We start from the raw sequence: 19,479 nt of genomic DNA, 5'->3' as shown, positions 1-19,479 counted from the left end.
CATAAGGGTAGAGCGACACAGATGTTCCAGCATGGAAGGCAAAATGATGCATTAAACACATAGGGTATTGTTATCAGATGTTAGAAATGTGTTTCTAAACTGGAAAGGAAAATAGATCCAGAACTGTAGGCAGGGGTAAAGAGCTTTTAGAAAAGGGTTGGAAATTCTCAAACACACTGAAACCCCCCCCACCCCATGGATCTGTTGCTGTTAGCCAAGTTAGTGAATGATTATACAGGATGAGGAGACAATTTGATTATCTTTTTCATTTAAAGTGACCCGCAGCCTCTTATTTCCTGATATTTACAGATATATACTAGCAGCATACGCACAGCTGGAAGAATTTATTTCCCTCCCTCTGAAACCTCCATTTGTTATGTATCTGATATACATAAATAAACAATAATTAATAAGAAGCACTTAGCATATAATTCCAACCGTTTCTAAGGTAAACAAATGGTCTCAAAGAGCGGTTTGTCTTTCCACAGGGTTATCAATGTGGGTAATGTTTTCTGTTCAGCAGGTTCATATCCTAGATGGAGAGGAGTGACAATACATAATTGAGGAGAGAGCACCTGCCCAAATCAAAAGTAAAAGTGTGGTTCAGTTCCTTTTTAATGGCAGTAGTGCGAAGAATTGCACAAAGGTAATAGTCAGTTTACTGTAAAGTCTCACATTTCTATTTCCACTGGCAGAGATGCAAATTTATAATTGCTTTTTGTGCAACATACAGTAAAATATATCTAGAAAGTACACATAGTATAATGAATATACATAATATGCCGTACAATAATATGTAAATGCAGTTCATTCATTTCTACTCGCTCCTGAGTGAATCCACAAGGTGTTTACCACTTTTAAACATCTGAGAGTCAATAAAGTGACTTGTGGTGACACAGGGAGCAGAGCAGCTGATCTCTCAGGATGTAGTTTCTGATGAAACACTGCTGAACATCTCCAGAGTCCACAGACTACATGTTGAGCCTAGAGACTGCTCGAGTTGCGTCAGACACATGACAAGCATGCGCACCTGAACGCATACTGTCACAGAGAGCAAGATATCATATTCACAATCCAGTATCTATACAGTATAGACTATAGGCACTACAAAAAGTATGAATAGAGCAATGGGGATGACTGACAATAGGGAAGTCTGTCTGTCTTTTGTATCACTTGCTGCAGGTAATACACACACACTGTGTGTCTTTCACACACTGTGGTCGCTCCACCACAACCTTTAACCTAAAGTACAATGTAATTAAGAAATCTACTAATACTACACTCTACTGGTTTCTCTGAAGCTAATATTAAACTTTATCAACAGCAAGTTAACTTACAACAATCATAGCATATTCAAGAAGTGCCTCCAAAAATCATCTTTTTTTTTTTTGCAAAAGTATGCACTGTGATAAAGTCCTTTTTTATATTCAATTTGGATAGTTTCCACGTTGAACTCTATTACAATGATTATAATAATTAGTAAGTGATAACCAGTTGAGCTACTCATTTAATAAACCGGTGATTAGTTCATTTGTTGCTGAGCTGGTACGTTGCAGGGTCAGTCTCTGGGAGACTTAGTGCTTTGTCATTTTTTAGTTTAGTTGTTTAGTTACAGTAGCCTTCATTTATAACAGCATTCATATTAGACTTTTTGGGAGCTGAGAGTGTGATAATGTTATTTGTGAAACTGTTAAGGAACTTCTTGAAGTAAACATCTTTTCATAAACAGGAACTGAACTGGCAATACAGAGAAGTAGCATGTTTAGTCTTGAAAAGTGAACTTTTGATTAATTCACACTGCCTCTGACTACGGCCTATCTGCAGTTTTGGTGACCTGACCGTAGTTGTGAGAACATGGTGTTTATTCCCATTAGGTGCACCTGCAGGCTGAACACTCCCCCACAACGCAGTCAAGGCCACGGCAACACTCCCCTCATCAGTGTGGCTGATGTAATGTGCCTCTGGCCTCATTAACAGAATCACACACAGCAGCCAATAGCAGCAGGACAAGTTATGGCTCAGGGAAGGATGCTTTCTATTTGGGGAGCCATTCACAGGGCTCCATGTGCTGCAACCTCGACAGCTCAACAGTACCAATGCCCCCAGCTATTTGCAAACCAAATTTCCCCCGCTTCCCTTGGATTTGGTGGAAAGAGATAAACCAAGATATGATATATCCATCTGGATGGCATAGAGGGAAAAAAAATCCTGAGTCTGCCTACATGTTGTAAACCTACGTGTAGATTTACAGTTTGTTGACAACTAAATAAAATGATTCACAAGCGATGTGTAGAATCAGGAAGATGTCTGTGTTTTTTCAGGAGTGTCATAAAACAATAAAAGCTGCATAACTATAAGAAATAATAATTTTAATGATCAACTTTATTGTAACTAAGGACTTACTTAGATAGTATTTGTAAATGTGAATCTGTTTTGCAGCTCTGTTCTTGTCAGCTGTTTTTGTCCTGTGGATGACAATGTTTGAATATTTATATCTTGAGCCCTTGTGTAAAATGTGTGTGCCACTTGCCCTACATTATAATGCTGCAGAAGAGATGTACCTCTAATACTACCACCTACAAGGTTCACTGCCTTTCACTTTATTACAAGTAAGACAGTTGTTAAGCTCTGCTTCTTCTCACTCATACAACATAAACAAACCATTGTCAGGTTTGGTTTGACATTCTCTTGTCTGTCTTCTCTTGATATAATCCAGACTGATTCGTTTCACTTTGTTGAGAGATGGAGGGTTTTCACAAAGATAAACATGTCTAACACTAATGGGAACGATGGCTTTCATCACTTTTCACCTTTGGTACTTTGTGTCATGTTTAAAAAAAAAAAAAAGAAAAGCAGGTGGTACTTTGGGAAAACTGCTCTCACTTTTTAAACATTTAAGCCTTTCTTTAAAAATTTTTAAAGATGTTTTCCAAAAATCTTGCATCTTGATCTTGTCTGTACAAACAAAATAAGAGTGCATGTTTGCTGAAGTACGGCTGCGGTTATTACCTAATGGCCACTGAGTCTGAGGCACCTCAGCTGACAGCTTCATGCTATGTATCACTGCAGTAAAACCAGCCTGTCAAAATGCCTTGTGGGAAAAGACTTTCCGCTGCTTTGTCTCACATAATTAACCCCACAGGCACCATGACAGCTACCACTGACTCAAATAAGAAAATGTTGTTCACAGCAAAATTGATGACTTTATAAGCACATGCATTTAAGGTTTTTTTTCTTTTTCTTTATTGCATATTGACTGGTTTGCTGAAGTACACCTACAGTATGTTGCTTTGAGCACAGTGACACACTACTTTGACCTTTGTTTTGTGAGGCATTTGGCTATATAAAAATCAAGAAATTAAAACACTGAACATGGTTCAATCCTAATCCTAATTTCTCTCCTTATATCAGAAATGCATTAGCAATTTAAGATTAAAAGCTAAAAACTCTGGAATAACAATCACTTATTTTAAGCAGGTATAATATTTGAACCACAGGTAAGCATTTTGTTTTCACACTGTTATTTGACAAAACACAATAATGTCCCCTTTCATTATCAGTGTAGCCAGGACTGTATTGTTTGTTCACCTTTTATCATAAAATAAACAGGGAAATTCAAAGAAGCAAAAGCTTTTTCCAAGGAAGCCAAGTGAAGCACATCATTAAACAGGATTTCCAAACTGTATGTCCATTCAACCATCCTCTTTTCGAGATGGTGACAGCAACACGCCATTTCTTTGCCAACATTGTTAAAGAGAAAGAAACAAAAGAACTGTACAGAGCAGTACACAGTTTCATTGGTGCAAATGAAGGAGATTTAGACAAGTGTAGATAAAAAACTGTTAATATGTGAACTGCATTTTTCCAACTTTTTTCCAATCAATTTGATGACATGTCACCAATGAAAGCCTACTTTGTAAATAGAAACATACTATCACATATTTCAGTGTAATTTTGGGATAAATATGTCACTGCAGAAAAGGGGACGGGCTTAAATTACAACATCAGCTGATTTTGAATTCTCTCCAACAGGCCATCAATAATGTCAGTATGAGTTTAGGATGAATGGATGATACAGATTAAAAGTAGTATCAGATTGTCTCAAATGTAGCTTCAGTAGCTGCTGGTAACAGCTTAAAAAAAGGTCCTGCAGATGCTGCATGGGTTTAGTAATGCTAGGAATTACATAAGGTCATCAAATCTTAAAACAAAGAGTATAGGTGTGTATTATTCTGCCCTAACAGGTGCAACAAAACTTACAAAAGAATTAGAGAGATGCCGATATATGACAGACTGTACACACCCTCACAATTCCAAGAAGAGGAATAAAAAGCAATCATGTGAGTTTACCCTGAGTGTATACAGCCTTAAAGGGTTTGACCACAAACTCATTTTGAAGATTCTGAAGTCATTGAGTTTACTTTTTATTGATCTTTGGTGCCAGCAGATTGTACACCTTGTGACGCTCATGTTCGCTGAGATGACTCATCTGGTTTCTGAAGATATTTTTTGACAACACTGAAAATAGTGGAACCTCTGCCGTTGCACCACAAGTGTAGACAAAAAACTGTCAGTACATTAACTGTATTATTCAACTTACCCCCATCTGCTCAATGACACATCATTAATTAAATGCTGCTTTGTAAACAGAAATATATAATCACATATTTCAGTGCAAATTTGGGATAAATGTGTCACTGCAGGAAAGGGGAGGGGTTTAAATGACAAAATCAGTTGATTTTGAAGTTGAACTAGCCATCAACAATATCAGTATAAGTTCATGATGAATAGATAGACACATATTAAAGCTAACTTCAGGCTGCAGAGGTTGCACTGGGGTTGAGCCATGCATAAAGAAGGGTCTGCAGCTGGCCATTAAAACCACCTAGAACATCATCGTTACCCGTCTACTGAGCATCACTGATATCAGTGAGGTGAGGTGCCTGTGCGGAGCCCAAGGGACACTGAAAGACAAGACCCACCCCAGCCACAGCCTGTTCACCCTTACCGTCTTTCTTCAGGTTGTGAGACTACTAAAGAGACTACTACTTCATCCTCCACACTCTGCCACAAAAATAGTTCATTTTATGATGTGATTATTTATTCATTAATTTTTTCTAAGTTGCTGTAGTATACAGGATGTTTATGTATGTTTTTGTCTTTCTGAAATGTCTAAGGGTTTCCAGATGTATACACTTTTTATGAGTTTCCTATGTCTGAGTTAACCTTTGGGGCTCATGTTTAGGATAAGAGTTAAGAATGTGACCCCCAGACTAGTAGAGGTTAAGGGTGAGGGTTTCCTCTCCCCTTATCTTTTTCCTCTCAATAGTGAAGGTATTGACTAAGGTCCAGATGTTTCCTATGAACCATGTAAACAACCAATGTATATATACTGGTGTTTAGAGCTGTTAGGGAGAGAGATCCATATTGGCTCGGATCCTCTCACAGGCTACTGCAGTGCTTGTCCGATGCTGAACTACTTTGTAATAAACTTCTATATACAAGTAAGTCAGTGTCAGCGGAGATCTTCTCTTCATCATCTTCACATCGACATCACCATCTAATATACCACATTGCATAAAGGGACTACATCTGGAATATTGTTACACAATCTTGTGTTGCATAGTGATAATTAAATTGAACGTTGAATCTTGAATTCCATGACGTGATAAAATTCCTAATACAAAGGGTATAGGTGTGTGTTGTTCTACCCTAACAGGTGCAACAAAACTTTAAAAAGAATCAGAGAGATGCCAATTAATCACAGACTGTACACACCCTCACAATCCCATGAGGAGGAGTTCAGTGTGATTTACCATGAGTGTATAAGGCCTTGAGGGTTTTGACACAAAGTCATTTCGATGACAAGCCATAAATCTTTATGATGCCAGCTGACTATACAATATGTTGTGATTTTCATGTTTTCTGAGATGACTCATCTGGTTTCTGAAGATACTCCTTGACAACACTGACAATAGTTGACACCTCTGCCATGGCACCTTTACCTGCAACAAAGTGAAGAATTATTGGTTCCAATGATTCAAATGATCATGCGAGCCCTAGTGCACGTCCTCCATACTCACAAACACACTTTTATGAACATATTCTCACGTACATCCACAGAGTTTACATATTTATCTAGTCATCTAAGCGTTTTGGTCAGAATTCACCAGTAAATTATTCAGACCGAGCTGGCTCTGTAGACGAGACTTGTCTTGCTATACTGTTAATGTAAACTTGACACTTGCTGTTGCAACTTCCTCAAAGTAAAACATTTCTAGAAGAGAGAATTTCTTACGCGATGACTTTTGAGATTAGAAGGTATAAATCTTCGCTTGAACATTTTTAAGACTTTGGTGGTTGATTATTATTATATTCATTAGACATAATATCAATCAATGTCTTGCAGTAGATCATACTAGATCATATGCAGGGTGCATTCTTTGAACAGCATCGCATCACCACTAGACATATGACATTTGCACAAAAGTGTTTTCTCCCCAAAACAATATTTTTGACAGCTGCTTGTCCTATGCCATAACGTTTTGCATACCAGTCAGAAGACAGAAAGCCTGGTAAGTTTACCAAGAGCAGTGAGAGGTTGCTATTGCCCTCCCACACAGCTGACATTTGCTGTTTCCTTTGATTCTTGTAGTCTCCTGCTCAGTATTGATGTTTGTCGTCAAACTGGGGGCATTTGCCAAGGAAGTGCTCTTTGTTTCTACAGAATGGAGGGTAAACCTTGAATTCGCTAATTTTACCACTCTCTGAAGTTGAAGAGTTTAAGTCTTAATTGCAACAGTGCTGTTTCCACGTACTAAGTGAAATGGTGATGGGTCATGCCCTGCTACTTCCTCTTAACCACTCTTGAGGATATGTTGGGTATGTTGCGGCCTTCCTTTTAGCTCTGTAAAATAAAGATATAGCTCAGTATGGGGCGACTGTTGTGCACTGTTTACTCTATAAAAGGGACCCTTCTGCCTCACATTTTCTTCTTCCTCTCCTTCTCTGGGGGATCCTGAGGCGTTTCCAACTCAGAAGGGACATATAATCCTTCCAGTCTGTTCTGGGTGCCCCATGGTCTCCTCCCAGGGGAATATGCCTGGAATGCCTCCACAGGCATCCTAGTAGGTTCAAACCACCTCAAGTGGCACCTTTCAATGTAAAATGACAATGTGGGGGCCACTACTGTGTGGTCCCACCACCTACAAGGATGGCCAGAGGACTGTGGCAGGGAGGAGCACTGCCTGACAAATAGCAGGTGAAGGCAGACACCTTTGCATACTGACCCTGGGTTATGGAAACAGTGGAGCATATATCTTGTGATACATAGACCTGTAGACTGAAAAACGTTTCCAAATAAGCAGGACAGGCATTACTAAACTTTCTTGTAGCACTTCTTTTTAAATTTGAAAAACTTAAATTTGCTCTATACTATATCTGCAACCAGAGATTCCACAGTGTGCTGACTCACCCTGTAGAACACATCTACAACGTTAAGTTAAACCACAAGAATATTAATAGGTTTCCTCTTTAAATCAACAGAAATGCTCCTCATAGGGAAACTTGCCTCTGAAACCTGATTTTATATTGTAATTGCTGCTATTCTAAAATACGCATTTTTGTGCAAAATTTATATTTATCTGGAAGCAGTGTGTCTTGTTGCTATATAGCTTCCGCCTGTATTGCCTTTAGACCATTGACTTATATTTTACCGTATACTGCTACACTCTACTTGTCTACTCACTTTCAGTACCCTTCCTTCACCTGTTTGCTCTGTCATCATCTGCTAATTTTACAATTACTGCACTTGAAGATGACATATTTGTCATGTAAGGTAAGAATTAGTTCATACATGACTTGTGTGCATATCAAACTCTAGGTAATAATATAATCTAAATTTAAAAGACTATAATAGAATTACATTCTATATAATGGAAATAAATGTGAATAACAAATGTATTTTGATAGCTATGGTCAAACCAACAAGTAAATATTGGTAGATATTTAATATATATTTTTCCTGATATATAAACCCACCTTCATCTCCACACACTAGCTTTTTAGCAATGCAGGGGATTTCCACATATCCGAATTCTTTCAGCCTGGATACCTGCTGGGCTGTAATGGGATGCTGCCACATAGCTGTATTCATTGCAGGGCAGAAGAGGAAAGGTCGACTGATATCCCAAGCTCTTACCACACATGTCTGCCAATAACAAACACCAAATCAACTTGGAAATCATTTCAGAGATTATTATGTACCACAACAATTTGTATGTAATTAGATAAGAAAAAAATGTCAAGGTCTCACCAGCAGATTGTCACAAATGCCATTAGCAATCTTTCCGAGAGTGTTGGCATCTAGGGGGGCAATGACAAATAAGTCTGCCCAGCGCCTTAGCTCAATGTGTAGCACAGGGTCAGATCTCTGTGTCCAGAGCTAGAACAGAGACATGCTGTTAGGCACACAACCAACAAGAACTTTACTTCCTCCCCTCTTTGCTGGAATGTATGCTACTTTGGACCAGGGTTTCTCAATCTTTTCTGGCTGTTGTCCATGTTTTTATGTTCCATAATTCTGATGAGCTTAGCAACTGGAAGTGACTACTTGATGACTCAACCCACACCTCAGTTCACTCAATGTGATTTTGAGTATGGCCTTAGTTTATATTTAAGAGTTTAAAGGGAACTTCAAACAGACTGTATGAAAGTTACAATATATAACACATCAGTCCCCCTCAGCTTATCAGTGGCACTAAACCAGAGAAGACAGTCAGTTAAAAAAAGCTTAGCAGGACATATGACAAATTCATTGTTACCTCCCACTCATCTTTTTCACTGTAGATTCTTACTGGAACCTCTGCAGGATTGTAGAAGTGCTTGGCATGCTCCGTAGTGACCACTCTTACATCCACCTAAAACATAGCACAAGACAGTGACATTCATAAGGATTTTTAAAAACACGTTTTAGTTTTGCTACAGTGCTGACGAGTTGGAAAACTAAGAAAAGTCACCTACAAATGGCAAGCAACTGATGGTACTGTAGGGACCATTTCATAGCTCTTACACTCTGAAATCGCTTAGCAACTCTCACAGATTTGTACAGTTAGAAATGTGCAATAACACTAGGTAAACACTTTTGACTGAAATAACATGTTTTTGGACCATATGACCTATATCCAACAGTATTTTTTGCAACACCACATCTCTATCACCATTTTATTATTTGCTACTATCATACTCAATTACAGTAATTACTTTGTATAATTACTAGAATTTGAATTTATTGACTCCCTAGCTTGGAAAAGCTCTCACTCTCTTTCAACCTGAATTTTCCTGATTACAGAGCTAAATATCTCTCTCATAAACCACCTCCACTTCACTACTTCTGTAAATATTCACCACCAGTCAATCAGAGGAGACCGCCACCAATGGCTGTGATGGCCAGCTAAGAAACATGTCCCGCTTTTCTCTACTCACAAGCACAAAAGACATTCATTTCATCACCTGAAAAGTAAACAGTGGCTAGAGATGTTGAAAAACACTGGTCAACGTTCTATTGTACTTTATAATCAATCATTACACTGACTGATTGGCTCATATTGTATCCAAATGTAGCTCTGGAGTAGCCAAGTGTATAATTTTAACTCAGATGGAACACATATTGTTAGCTGGACATGTCAGTCAGAGCAAATATTTCAGTGTACAGGGTTAGGCGTTAGCTATTACCATTTTGAATTTATTTGCTTTCATGAGAGAATGTATTTGTATTGCTATGTAAATACAACACAGCTGCATCTCCCTGTATGGCACAGCAATAATACAAATAACACACCCATTATTGTATGTGTTCCAAAAATATATCTGACAATAATCCAGACATTGTTGTGTGTCATACCTTACCTCCCTTTCTGACACGTTTTCACTTCTCTCTTTAGCTTCCTACTGACATTCTATTTGGCTATATGACACAGTTTGCTAATTCTGGTCTGAGGAGTATACTGAAGTCCAATTTTCTGTTAGTTTGGCTCCACTGTAATTTGTGAGACTTCAAATGAAAATAACTACATCAGAGTAAAATAACACCACTGTAGCTAAACACAACTACAGCAACAAGACTGTACTGCTGTGATCTTGCTGCTGTGGTTACATCACTACCTAAAAGCTGCAACATCTCCATCTTGTGGTTAAGATGGGCCCACTTCTCTGCCAGGCAAGGAAAGAATTTTGTGTGCCGATGCATGGGCATTAAAAAGTACTGTGCAAAGGTTTTAGGCGATAAAAGTAAAGTGACAGTCCTTTCAAAAATAATGGCATGAATAGATTTTGTTCAGTCAATCAACTTCATGTAACGTACAGCAAGCAGAAAACCCCTAAATGAATATCAATCAATATTTGATGTGGCTACTCGTTTGCTTTAAAACAGGACCAGCTCTTCCAGGGTGAACCTGGAACAGTTTTTCAAGATACTTGGCAAGGAGGTTGTTCTAAGCATGTTGGAGAATTTGCCTCAGTTTTTCTGTTGATTTAGACTGTCTCGGTGACTTACGTCTCTCCATGTAACCCTAGACTGACCTCATGACGTTTTGATCAGGGCTCTGTTATGATTGATACGATAGCTAGCACAGCGTACTTGGTGTATAAGCAACAGAGACAGGCAAACGATATGGTAATTGGCTTTGAATTGAAATAAAGCAGCTCACCCCAGGGAGCTGAAGAAGCTGGGAGACCAAAAGAGGCAGTTTCAGGGCTGCAACGCTTCCCGTCACGCCAACAAGAACACAAAATGTCCCGCAAGATTTCACTAAATCAGTTTTTAGACTAGAAACGTGGTTTTCTGTCTGCATGTTAGCATATTATCAAGGTGGGGTCCTCAGGCTGGTTGTGCCGTGCTCCCCAAAAACCACCTCTACTTCACTACATCCGTAAATATTCACCGCCAGCCAATCAGGGGAGAGTACAACTAACTGCTGCTACGGCTCTGTCCAGTGGGCGAGCACGTCGGTACGTTGACAGATGGTGAGCGAGCGCGTTCACAGAACATTCTGGGTATCTACTGAAGACTTCCAGGTCAGACAGCTAGCATGAAGCAAGGAGGCTTCATTCATTGTCCGCCCTAACCAAAACTCTATATATAAAAAACGCAACAATGACACTCACACCTCTTGTTTACTGGGCTCAACGCCATGAAGAAATTTACCTACGAGTGGAGCTGACAGACGCTCAGGTGAGCTAACCAGACTGTACAGGACAGGACCCTAAAACTGTCTGCACTCTTCATCAGGAAATTGCTTTAAGGTAGTAGTTTGCGGCCGGCTACAGCACTATTTTATACCTCTAAGGGTAAATATTAAACAATGCAAATGAAGGTTGCATGTCCCTGTAAATACCACACCGCCGGTAGCTTTACAATTTGCATTTTGTACGATAAATAGAGAGATCCTTGTAGGTGATAGGTGATCTAGCTACCAGTTTTGATCCCAACAAACCTGCCCAGTGATGGCCAGAAATAGAGGTGAGTACCACGATTTGAAGATAATGTGTGTGTGTGTGAGGGACAGGTGTTGCTTCATCCAAAGATGACACTTCGTCTCAAAGTCCAGCCTGCAGGAAATAGCACCTCCAGCACACTTTGGTTTATTCATGTCTGAATTTAGACATCGTAGTCATATAGGTTTATTTATAGCACTGTACATTGCTCTGCTGTATGATATGAACAAGAGCCGATTCAGGGTGGAGACTGTGTGAAACGGCTCATTTCACAGAGAGTTTCTTCAAGCGAGGAAAATATTCCGGCTGGTAGTTAAATGTCACTATTATTGTTGGAAAATAGATTGCTATTGCAATCTTAGCTCAATTGTTTATTAGTTTCTAGCCCTTCAATCTTTTAAATGTGTCATTATTGTCTCTGTTCACCGGTATTGTGCACAGGAAGTATTATCATTTTTGAATTCTCTCTTTGTAAGAGGAAGTTCATTATGTGCTTCTCTGTTTCTTTTTTGCAGAATATTGATGTCCATGCACAGGACAACGTCCTTCAGTTTAGAGGTGACACATTTCTTGTTCATTTGACTGTGTAAATATTTTTTTAAATGTGTGAGTTGTGACACTGTATGGTATTTTGTGTGTAGCCCAGGGCCATGGTGCAAAAGGACAAAATGAATACGAGTTCAGCCTGGAGTTTCTTTCACCAGTAAAGCCAGAGGTATGTATCCATTTTAAAACTGGTCAGAGGTATATACTGTTTGCTGTCTGTACTAATCAAATTAACACGTGTGTTCAGGTGAGCTACAAGTCCACACAGCGGCAGGTAAATATTACAGTGCGGAAACAGCAGCGTGGCTGGTGGGAGAGACTGACAGTACAGGAGCGTAAACCTGTCTTCCTGGCACCTGACTTTGACCGCTGGCTGGACGAGTCAGACGCTGAAATGGAGATCCGGGAAAAGGTGAGCATTAAAGCTGTGTCTTTAACTCAGTGGGACATTTTTACACACAACCATGAATGGACAAAAGATTGTAAAATGTTAAAATTATTCAAATATCAGAACTAAGGTTGTACTATTGACTTGAAAAGCAAAGATTGTGAATTTGCATACATGTGTGGTTGTTTTTACTTTGGAAAGGAGGAGAAAAGGAACAGGCTGAGGGCTTCAAGGCATAAAGAAGAAGGTGAGTTCACATCATGGCAACAGGAAATGTCTATTGTAGATGGTGTTTTGTAAGTGTATTGCAATGAAAAATATGATGAGTACCGGACAGTGCAGAAATTGAAACTCATGCATTTCTTAATGCATGCTAGTTCATTTTAAATCTAACAATTTAGTTCCTAGATTATGTTGAGAAGTTGCTTTTCTTATTTTTGAGTTGATTTTTTTGAGTGATTTTTGGCAGTAGACGTTTGTCATAACTTTGTTCAAGCTATTTCTTTTTCTCTGAAATGTTTCAGGGTTTGTCAGCCTGAAAACAGGATTTTTGTTTGTATATAACCTGGTGCAGTTCCTTGGTTTCTCATGGATCTTTGTCAACATGACTGTGCGCCTCTTTATCTTTGGCCAAGGTGAGAACTTTGAACTCTGCTGTAGCTTGAAGTCTCATTGTCTTTCCTTTATGGATAAATTACTTCACCAAAATCTGGTAAGACCCTAACACTACTCTCATTTCAGACTCTCTCTACGACACATTTCACACTATATCGGACGTGATGTTTTTCTGCCAGATCCTGGCAGCAGTAGAGGTCCTCAACGCTGCTTTTGGTGTAGTCAGAACAGGTGTTGTTCCAACTCTTATACAGGTATGGGTTGGCCCTTTGAGTTGCAGCGTCTTGGGGTCACAGATGTGGTGTCAGTACATTCCTTATGTTAAGCACTAATATATGCTTTTTAAGTGCTTTTGTGGCTTTTGTTCTTTTACTAGGTGGTTGGAAGGAATTTTATCCTCTTCATCATTTTTGGTAGTTTGGAGGAAATGCACCACCGGCCAGTTGTGTTCTTCGTTTTCTATTTGTGGAGCGCTATCGAGATTTTTAGGTAAGTATGCATCTGTATCGTCTCATGTAAATGGACTCTGTTAAGATTATGTTCAGGTCAGTCTCATCACAATTTCCAGTATACCAGTATTCTTCAAATCACACCAGAAATGTTCTAAATGGACATAAACTTAAGGGTGAATGAAGGAGAATTGTTATTAATGCAGTTTTGTGTTAGCTGATGAGGAACAGGACTTGTGTTTCCTGCCTAAGACTAACACAATGTTCCAATTTCAGGTATCCATTTTACATGTTGGGCTGCTTTAACACAGAGTGGAAAATTCTCACATGGCTGCGGTACACAGTCTGGATACCACTGTACCCATTAGGTGTTTTAGCCGAAGGTGAGCTTCTTCAATTCTGACTTAAATTACAATTCTCCACATACAACATATACTAAAATTTATCTCACCTCCCACTTTCATGTAGCTGTTGCTGTCATACAATCCATTCCCATCTTTTACGAGACCAAACTCTTCAGCATTCCTCTGCCGAAAGCCATTGGCACCTCCATCAGCTTCTCTTACGTCCTGCATGTCTATCTTGTTCTCATGTTTCTGGGTAAGTCTCCAGATAAAACATTAATCATTTAAATCTCTCAAACAAATAGTACATTCTTGTGTCTGCATTTCTGTACTGATATCTCACACACCCCCTACCCCTCTTCCCTTTCAGGACTTTTTATCAATTTTCGTCATCTGTACAAGCAGAGGAAGAAGCGTTTCCGTACCAAGAAGAGAAAAGCAAACTGAGATCAAGCACCATAACAACAACAATCCTCAAACACCTTTGCTGCCTGCTTATTTCTGGAGAATGATCCTTACAATGGTCCAGTCAAGTCAGTAATGTTATGAATAATAATGTTTCTTTTTCACACCTTGTTTGCTCTCACTAAAATGATTTCCTTTTTGGTCAACATGAACATCCTAAAGATGATGCAATATTTCATCACTGCGCTGATAGTCTCACTTACTGGTGTTTGCTCTCTTATATAAATTTTGTAGATTTGTGATGAGCCATAGACCTTGATGTCGTGTGTGATACTGTGTTTCTTCTTCCTTTTAATCTTGGTTGAGGTTTTTCTTTTTTCTTTAATGCAGTGGTATTTTTGGTTGAAGATATGTCAACAAGCACTGATCAGGAAACCCTGCTGCTGTCATTTGATAGTAATTAGTGTATAAATGAAGAAAACATTCTCAACAAATACTGTATTTGTTATCATTCCAGATTTCTGAACCGTCCCACAATCCTCAGGGAAAATTATACTGGTGTTTGCTTAAATACAGAAAGCGTTTTGTGTCCCTTGTGCTCAGCGATAACTTTTATTTTTATCCCTTCCTCACAGCTGTTTTATTATTTTGATAGTCACCTAAATTTTAAAGGCAAACATTAACAGTCATTTCCCAGGTTTCTTGTAAATGTGGCAGTTATTTGACACTGGATAAAAATGAAATTTAAATCTGTTCTATTTGTGAAAAACGATCCTACAAAGTAACGTAAAAAAATATGTACACGCAAACATATTACAAACACCTCACTGTATACGTTTTGCCATGTTTAGGCAGTGTCACAGAGGAGTTTAAGTTATCCACCATTAATCACTTCCACAAACAGGTTCTTGAAGCAGCCCCCTTTGATGAATTCTTCAAATAAACATCCAGCATACACCTGGTGTCTCCACATTGGTCCACACAGGCTGAGGCTGCTTCATTTTAGTCAGTTTCTTTCTCTAATTCAGACTTGGCTCAGCTTGAGAAGTCAGTGTGCATGGGGGCAATATTGTGATCAAAAGCAGCGTACTGGGAATCACCAGTGCTTGCCAGTTTGAGCTGCTGTGCGGCGTGGGAGAGCTGGAACGCGGCATCGGGATGAGCAGAGTCTGGCAGCAAAGTGCACTCTCTCTCCAGCAGGTCGGCCACTCCCTTCAGGAGCTCCCAGAAACCGAAAGCCAAGGCAGCCTTCCGCAGACGGTTGAGCTCCTGACATGTTAAAGTACAGAACAGTAAATTCTAAAAGAAAAACCACAGCTGAGTTGTATTGTTAAGCCTGAGCAGTTTTCAGTCAAACATACCTTATAGAAGGTTTGAGTTTTATCAGGTAATTTTCTGGCATTCCTCAGAATCTTCTGCACATCAGTCTGAAAAATGATGAGCACAAATGACCCTCAAAATGTTTGTACTCAACAGTGTTGAAGTCTGAAACTGAGGAAAAACTGTCCAACACCTTCAAACCAAACACGATTAAGCCTCTAACTATATATCTCACTAACTACACACTCACTCACGACACATTCATATCATATGGATGGATGGTAGAGATGGGAGATGAGATCACGTCATCAGAACAGTTGTATGACAACAGTAAAAACTGTGTGGGGGTTAAAATAATAAGAATTTACAATGCAACACCAAATCCATTCCATCTGATTAATCTAGACTTAAATGCCCCAATAAATGCAAATACTTACTGGGATACTTGAACAGAATGGGGCAATCACTGATGTTATTAGTAACACATGACAGAATTATATCTACACTATGTAACTAGTAATATATACTAGCTCTGTACAATTGTATAGAATTGCTTGAACACAATCTCTCAACTTTCTCTGACTTACAATGGCCTCTACACCCCAACCAACTGAACTCATCCCAGATATTATGGTGGCACTTTTATTTTCTGAGGTATTTTGTCAGATTTTTATAGCAGAATTAAAAGCCACCAAACTCATCTTATTTTTGTCATCAAATACTCCAACAGACTACAGTGCTTTCATATAGTGATTTTACTGTACCTGTAGTCCACTGGCCTTTATCCACACAGTAACATTCTGGGCATAGCTTCGTTTGACCTGTGGCTGCACGGGAAAAGGACTTTTACTGTCATCTTCTCCATAGGGATTTTCTGCAGCCTCTGAAATACCACAAACATCATGAAACATCAAAGTGAATTCAGTTGACCTACTGTATTACAGTCAAAGCAGTTCATCTTTGTCAGGTAACTGTGTAAATCATTAACTACTTGATTATGTACACATACCAAAAGGCCTTTGCTCTTTAGGAATACAAAGTTATTTACTTGTACATAAGTCAATGTGTCCTATGGTACATGAAAAAGCAGTTTCACAATATCCCAAAAATGTCATTCTCTTAAAATGATGCATTGAGAAATGAGGAACTAACAGAGAGTTTATGAACAGTATACAAAAGAGACTCCATAGAAGTTTGCTGTAAATATACAAATATGAAAAAAAAACTTGCTGTTTGTTTGTCTGACACAAGTCTGTGACAGGTTACCTGATATTGGCCCCAAATGTGAGATCTTGCCCAGCCAAGGCAGAGGTTCTGGCCCGGGCTCAAACAGAGACATCATCAGATTTGATTTCTTCTTACTGTCTGCTTGGGAGTAGAGCATGCCGTACCACTCTGGCCTGAGGAAAATAGCAAACTAGATTTAGGCTATTTGTTCATAAAATAGATGAACTATGCAGGTGTCTTGATATTCAATGCACTGAATTCTTTCAGATATTTTAAGTATATTCATCTTCATTTACTCTCACCCCAGCTGGACCAGTGCCACCATGCCCTCTACTTTCAGGCTGCCATGTAGGAGCACACAAAAATTTGGACTTTTGCCTGCCATCTGACTGGCAGAGGGCTCCTCCTCAAGCTCATCTGTGGCTCCTGCACCAACTTCATCCACCTCTGAAATCATGTGCAAATAAAATATGTTGAAAATACTGTAAAATCTAACATGCAGAATACTGAGCTCATTGATTTGGAAAAATTCTGGGTTTCCTTAAATATGAATGTCAGAAAAAATGAATTATCTTGAATATCAATCATAGTGAATACTGTGTGAGGGCATACAAAGCTAATGAAAATCACTTTAAAATGATCTCCTCCTTTAAAAAAAAATTGATATTTTCTGTGAAATTTATATGACCAAAAGCAATGAGCCATGATGCATGACGTACAGCTGTTTTATATAGGAATGTTTATTTTTTATTTAAAACAACACAAAAATCTTCAACACTAACCTTTGTTTACAGCAATAGGCAGTACCAAGTGTCTGGATATAACAGGAGGACTGGAAATATCAGCGATTTCAATGAAGCCCACAATTTCCAGATCTGAAAAATTAATAACAGAATTAGGAATTGTCAGGAATAAAAAAAGTAGTGTAGATTAAACTCTAAATTAATAAATTTGAAGCCTGCCGAGTACCTGTACTGACTGTTCGGGGCATGGGCTCCACCTCTTCATCCACCACTATAGGCTCAGGACGAGGGAACACCTGAACGTCTGAGGACAGGTTCCCACAGTGCAGGACTGCATGGAAAGGGGAGTATGCGTGGTCAATCAACCTCCTAGAAACAAAGATGTAAAATGACAGAAAAGGTGCTTTAGTAAACATGTAAATAGTGATGAAAATGTACAGTTTATTTCCTCAGTAACAGTCATACCCAAACATGGCCTGTACACTCTTCATGCAAAGCGGTCCCTCCACGGTGAAGATCTGTCCGTCCCCTCCACTGAGACGAAGTAGTTCCTCCAAATTGTCCATAGCATCAGTCATCTGTAACTGCAATTACACAAGACAGGGGGTCACAAGATGGATGAAGACGCGAGTAAACAGAAATTAATTATTGTAAAGGCAGCCAAAAAAGGATCATTCAGTACCTCTTCTGCATTGGCTATACACATGATGAACAGTTTTGTAGGAAAAGGGAAAGGGAGTGGGAACTTCTTGTCATCCCCACGCTGCTTCAGTGTTTGGAGAGAGTGACGTAGAGAACCCTTCCCAATACCAAGAGATCCATCAGTAACCAGCATCACCTATAGGATGTAGGAGAGAGGGTTTTTTTTACACATCAGCTTCATTTAATGAGGAATAACTTTAGCTGTGATATTGTACAGAGGACTTGACAAAATACCTGACAGGGACAGGCACTGCCCCACTCCTGTTGTACTACATTACTAACTCCATTAAGAGCTGATTCAACACAGGTCTTGTCATAGTCTTCCAGGTTGCTCAGAGCCTCCTGCACAGAAAAATATATATAAATGCTCAAAACTCTTCTGTTAAGTCTTCTTCTCTTGAGGTCAAACTCAGGTAATGGCTCTGGAGAGGGAAACATGCATTGACTTTTACTATACCTGTAATGCATTGTAATCTCTGGTGAAAGGCACCAAGAGCTCCCAGAGGGAAGAAAAGGCCATCAGAGCTGTGAACTCCAAACGGTAGTTTGAGGCCATGTGTTCAAACAACATGTTGAGTCCGTGGACAGCCAGGTTCTTCCTCTGAAACTCCTCGCTGCCATCCAGTGACACTGGCCGTGTCATGGACAGAGACACGTCCATTAACACCACGGTAGGCATGGCTCGCTGCTTATATACACTCACAATGATGCAGTAGACTTAAAGTACCCTACCAGCGTGACCCGGCTAAAAGAAAAGACGAGAGAGGGATGACATTTATGAGAACACCGGCACAAACATTGGTGTTTAATAACGTCTCTTTCTGTCTATGAAGGGCATGTTAAAAGGCGCAGTTATGAATCATTTCGCTTAAGCGTTGTGGGTTACACTGGAGTTAGTTTACATCAAATAACTAAATATCTCAAATAAGTTAAAAAGGGAAGAGCATGTACAGCAGAAGACTGTTAGCTAATATTGGCTAAATAACGTTAGCATTCTGCAACACAACGCCGTAAGACCCAACTGAAGAAATTTCCAAGATACTATTTAACGGATGTGAGAAGATATATATTTACAAAGTGAACACCAAGAATGACGATAACTAACCAACTAAATAAATGAGTATACATATGTACGTGCCATTCAATGTTTCGCTCGCCATCCACTGTTTGTGTTGAAGTGTGCACCACTATTTCCGTCCGTGTGAATCCACAGAACTTATTATGCCACAGTTCCTATTTTCATACTC

The 19,479-nt window shown here is 39.2% G+C and overlaps 3 protein-coding genes across 3 annotated transcripts; 1 reads left to right on the top strand and 2 right to left on the bottom strand.

The window, feature by feature from the left end:
* Positions 1–3,219: 3,219 nt before the first annotated feature.
* Positions 3,220–10,950, bottom strand: ppcdc (phosphopantothenoylcysteine decarboxylase). The gene is made up of 5 exons (XM_018681190.2): positions 10,707–10,950; positions 8,823–8,918; positions 8,315–8,443; positions 8,041–8,209; positions 3,220–6,005 (listed from the first exon to the last, which is right to left on the bottom strand). The coding sequence occupies exons 1-5, from the start codon at positions 10,848–10,850 to the stop codon at positions 5,917–5,919; spliced, it is 627 nt and encodes a 208-aa protein (XP_018536706.1). The 5' UTR covers positions 10,851–10,950; the 3' UTR covers positions 3,220–5,916.
* A 74-nt stretch (positions 10,951–11,024) lies between these two features.
* On the top strand, positions 11,025–15,218 carry hacd3 (3-hydroxyacyl-CoA dehydratase 3). The gene is made up of 11 exons (XM_018681171.2): positions 11,025–11,230; positions 12,009–12,051; positions 12,135–12,208; positions 12,287–12,451; positions 12,629–12,674; positions 12,952–13,062; positions 13,169–13,296; positions 13,419–13,531; positions 13,768–13,874; positions 13,960–14,091; positions 14,206–15,218. Exons 1-11 carry the CDS (start codon positions 11,153–11,155, stop codon positions 14,280–14,282), a joined length of 1,074 nt encoding a protein of 357 aa, XP_018536687.1. The 5' UTR covers positions 11,025–11,152; the 3' UTR covers positions 14,283–15,218.
* ints14 (integrator complex subunit 14) lies at positions 14,979–19,443 on the bottom strand. Its single transcript, XM_018681140.2, has 12 exons — positions 19,371–19,443; positions 18,690–18,977; positions 18,467–18,574; positions 18,213–18,368; positions 17,996–18,114; positions 17,757–17,899; positions 17,570–17,662; positions 17,090–17,234; positions 16,827–16,960; positions 16,325–16,443; positions 15,602–15,667; positions 14,979–15,509 (listed from the first exon to the last, which is right to left on the bottom strand). Exons 2-12 carry the CDS (start codon positions 18,909–18,911, stop codon positions 15,276–15,278), a joined length of 1,539 nt encoding a protein of 512 aa, XP_018536656.1. The 5' UTR covers positions 18,912–18,977; positions 19,371–19,443; the 3' UTR covers positions 14,979–15,275.
* Positions 19,444–19,479: the final 36 nt, after the last annotated feature.

This window comes from Lates calcarifer, linkage group LG10 (genome assembly GCF_001640805.2).
Source record: "Lates calcarifer isolate ASB-BC8 linkage group LG10, TLL_Latcal_v3, whole genome shotgun sequence".
Lineage (NCBI taxonomy): Eukaryota > Metazoa > Chordata > Actinopteri > Centropomidae > Lates > Lates calcarifer.
Note: the sequence above shows the minus strand (reverse complement) of the source record. Positions and strands in the feature narration are given on the sequence as shown.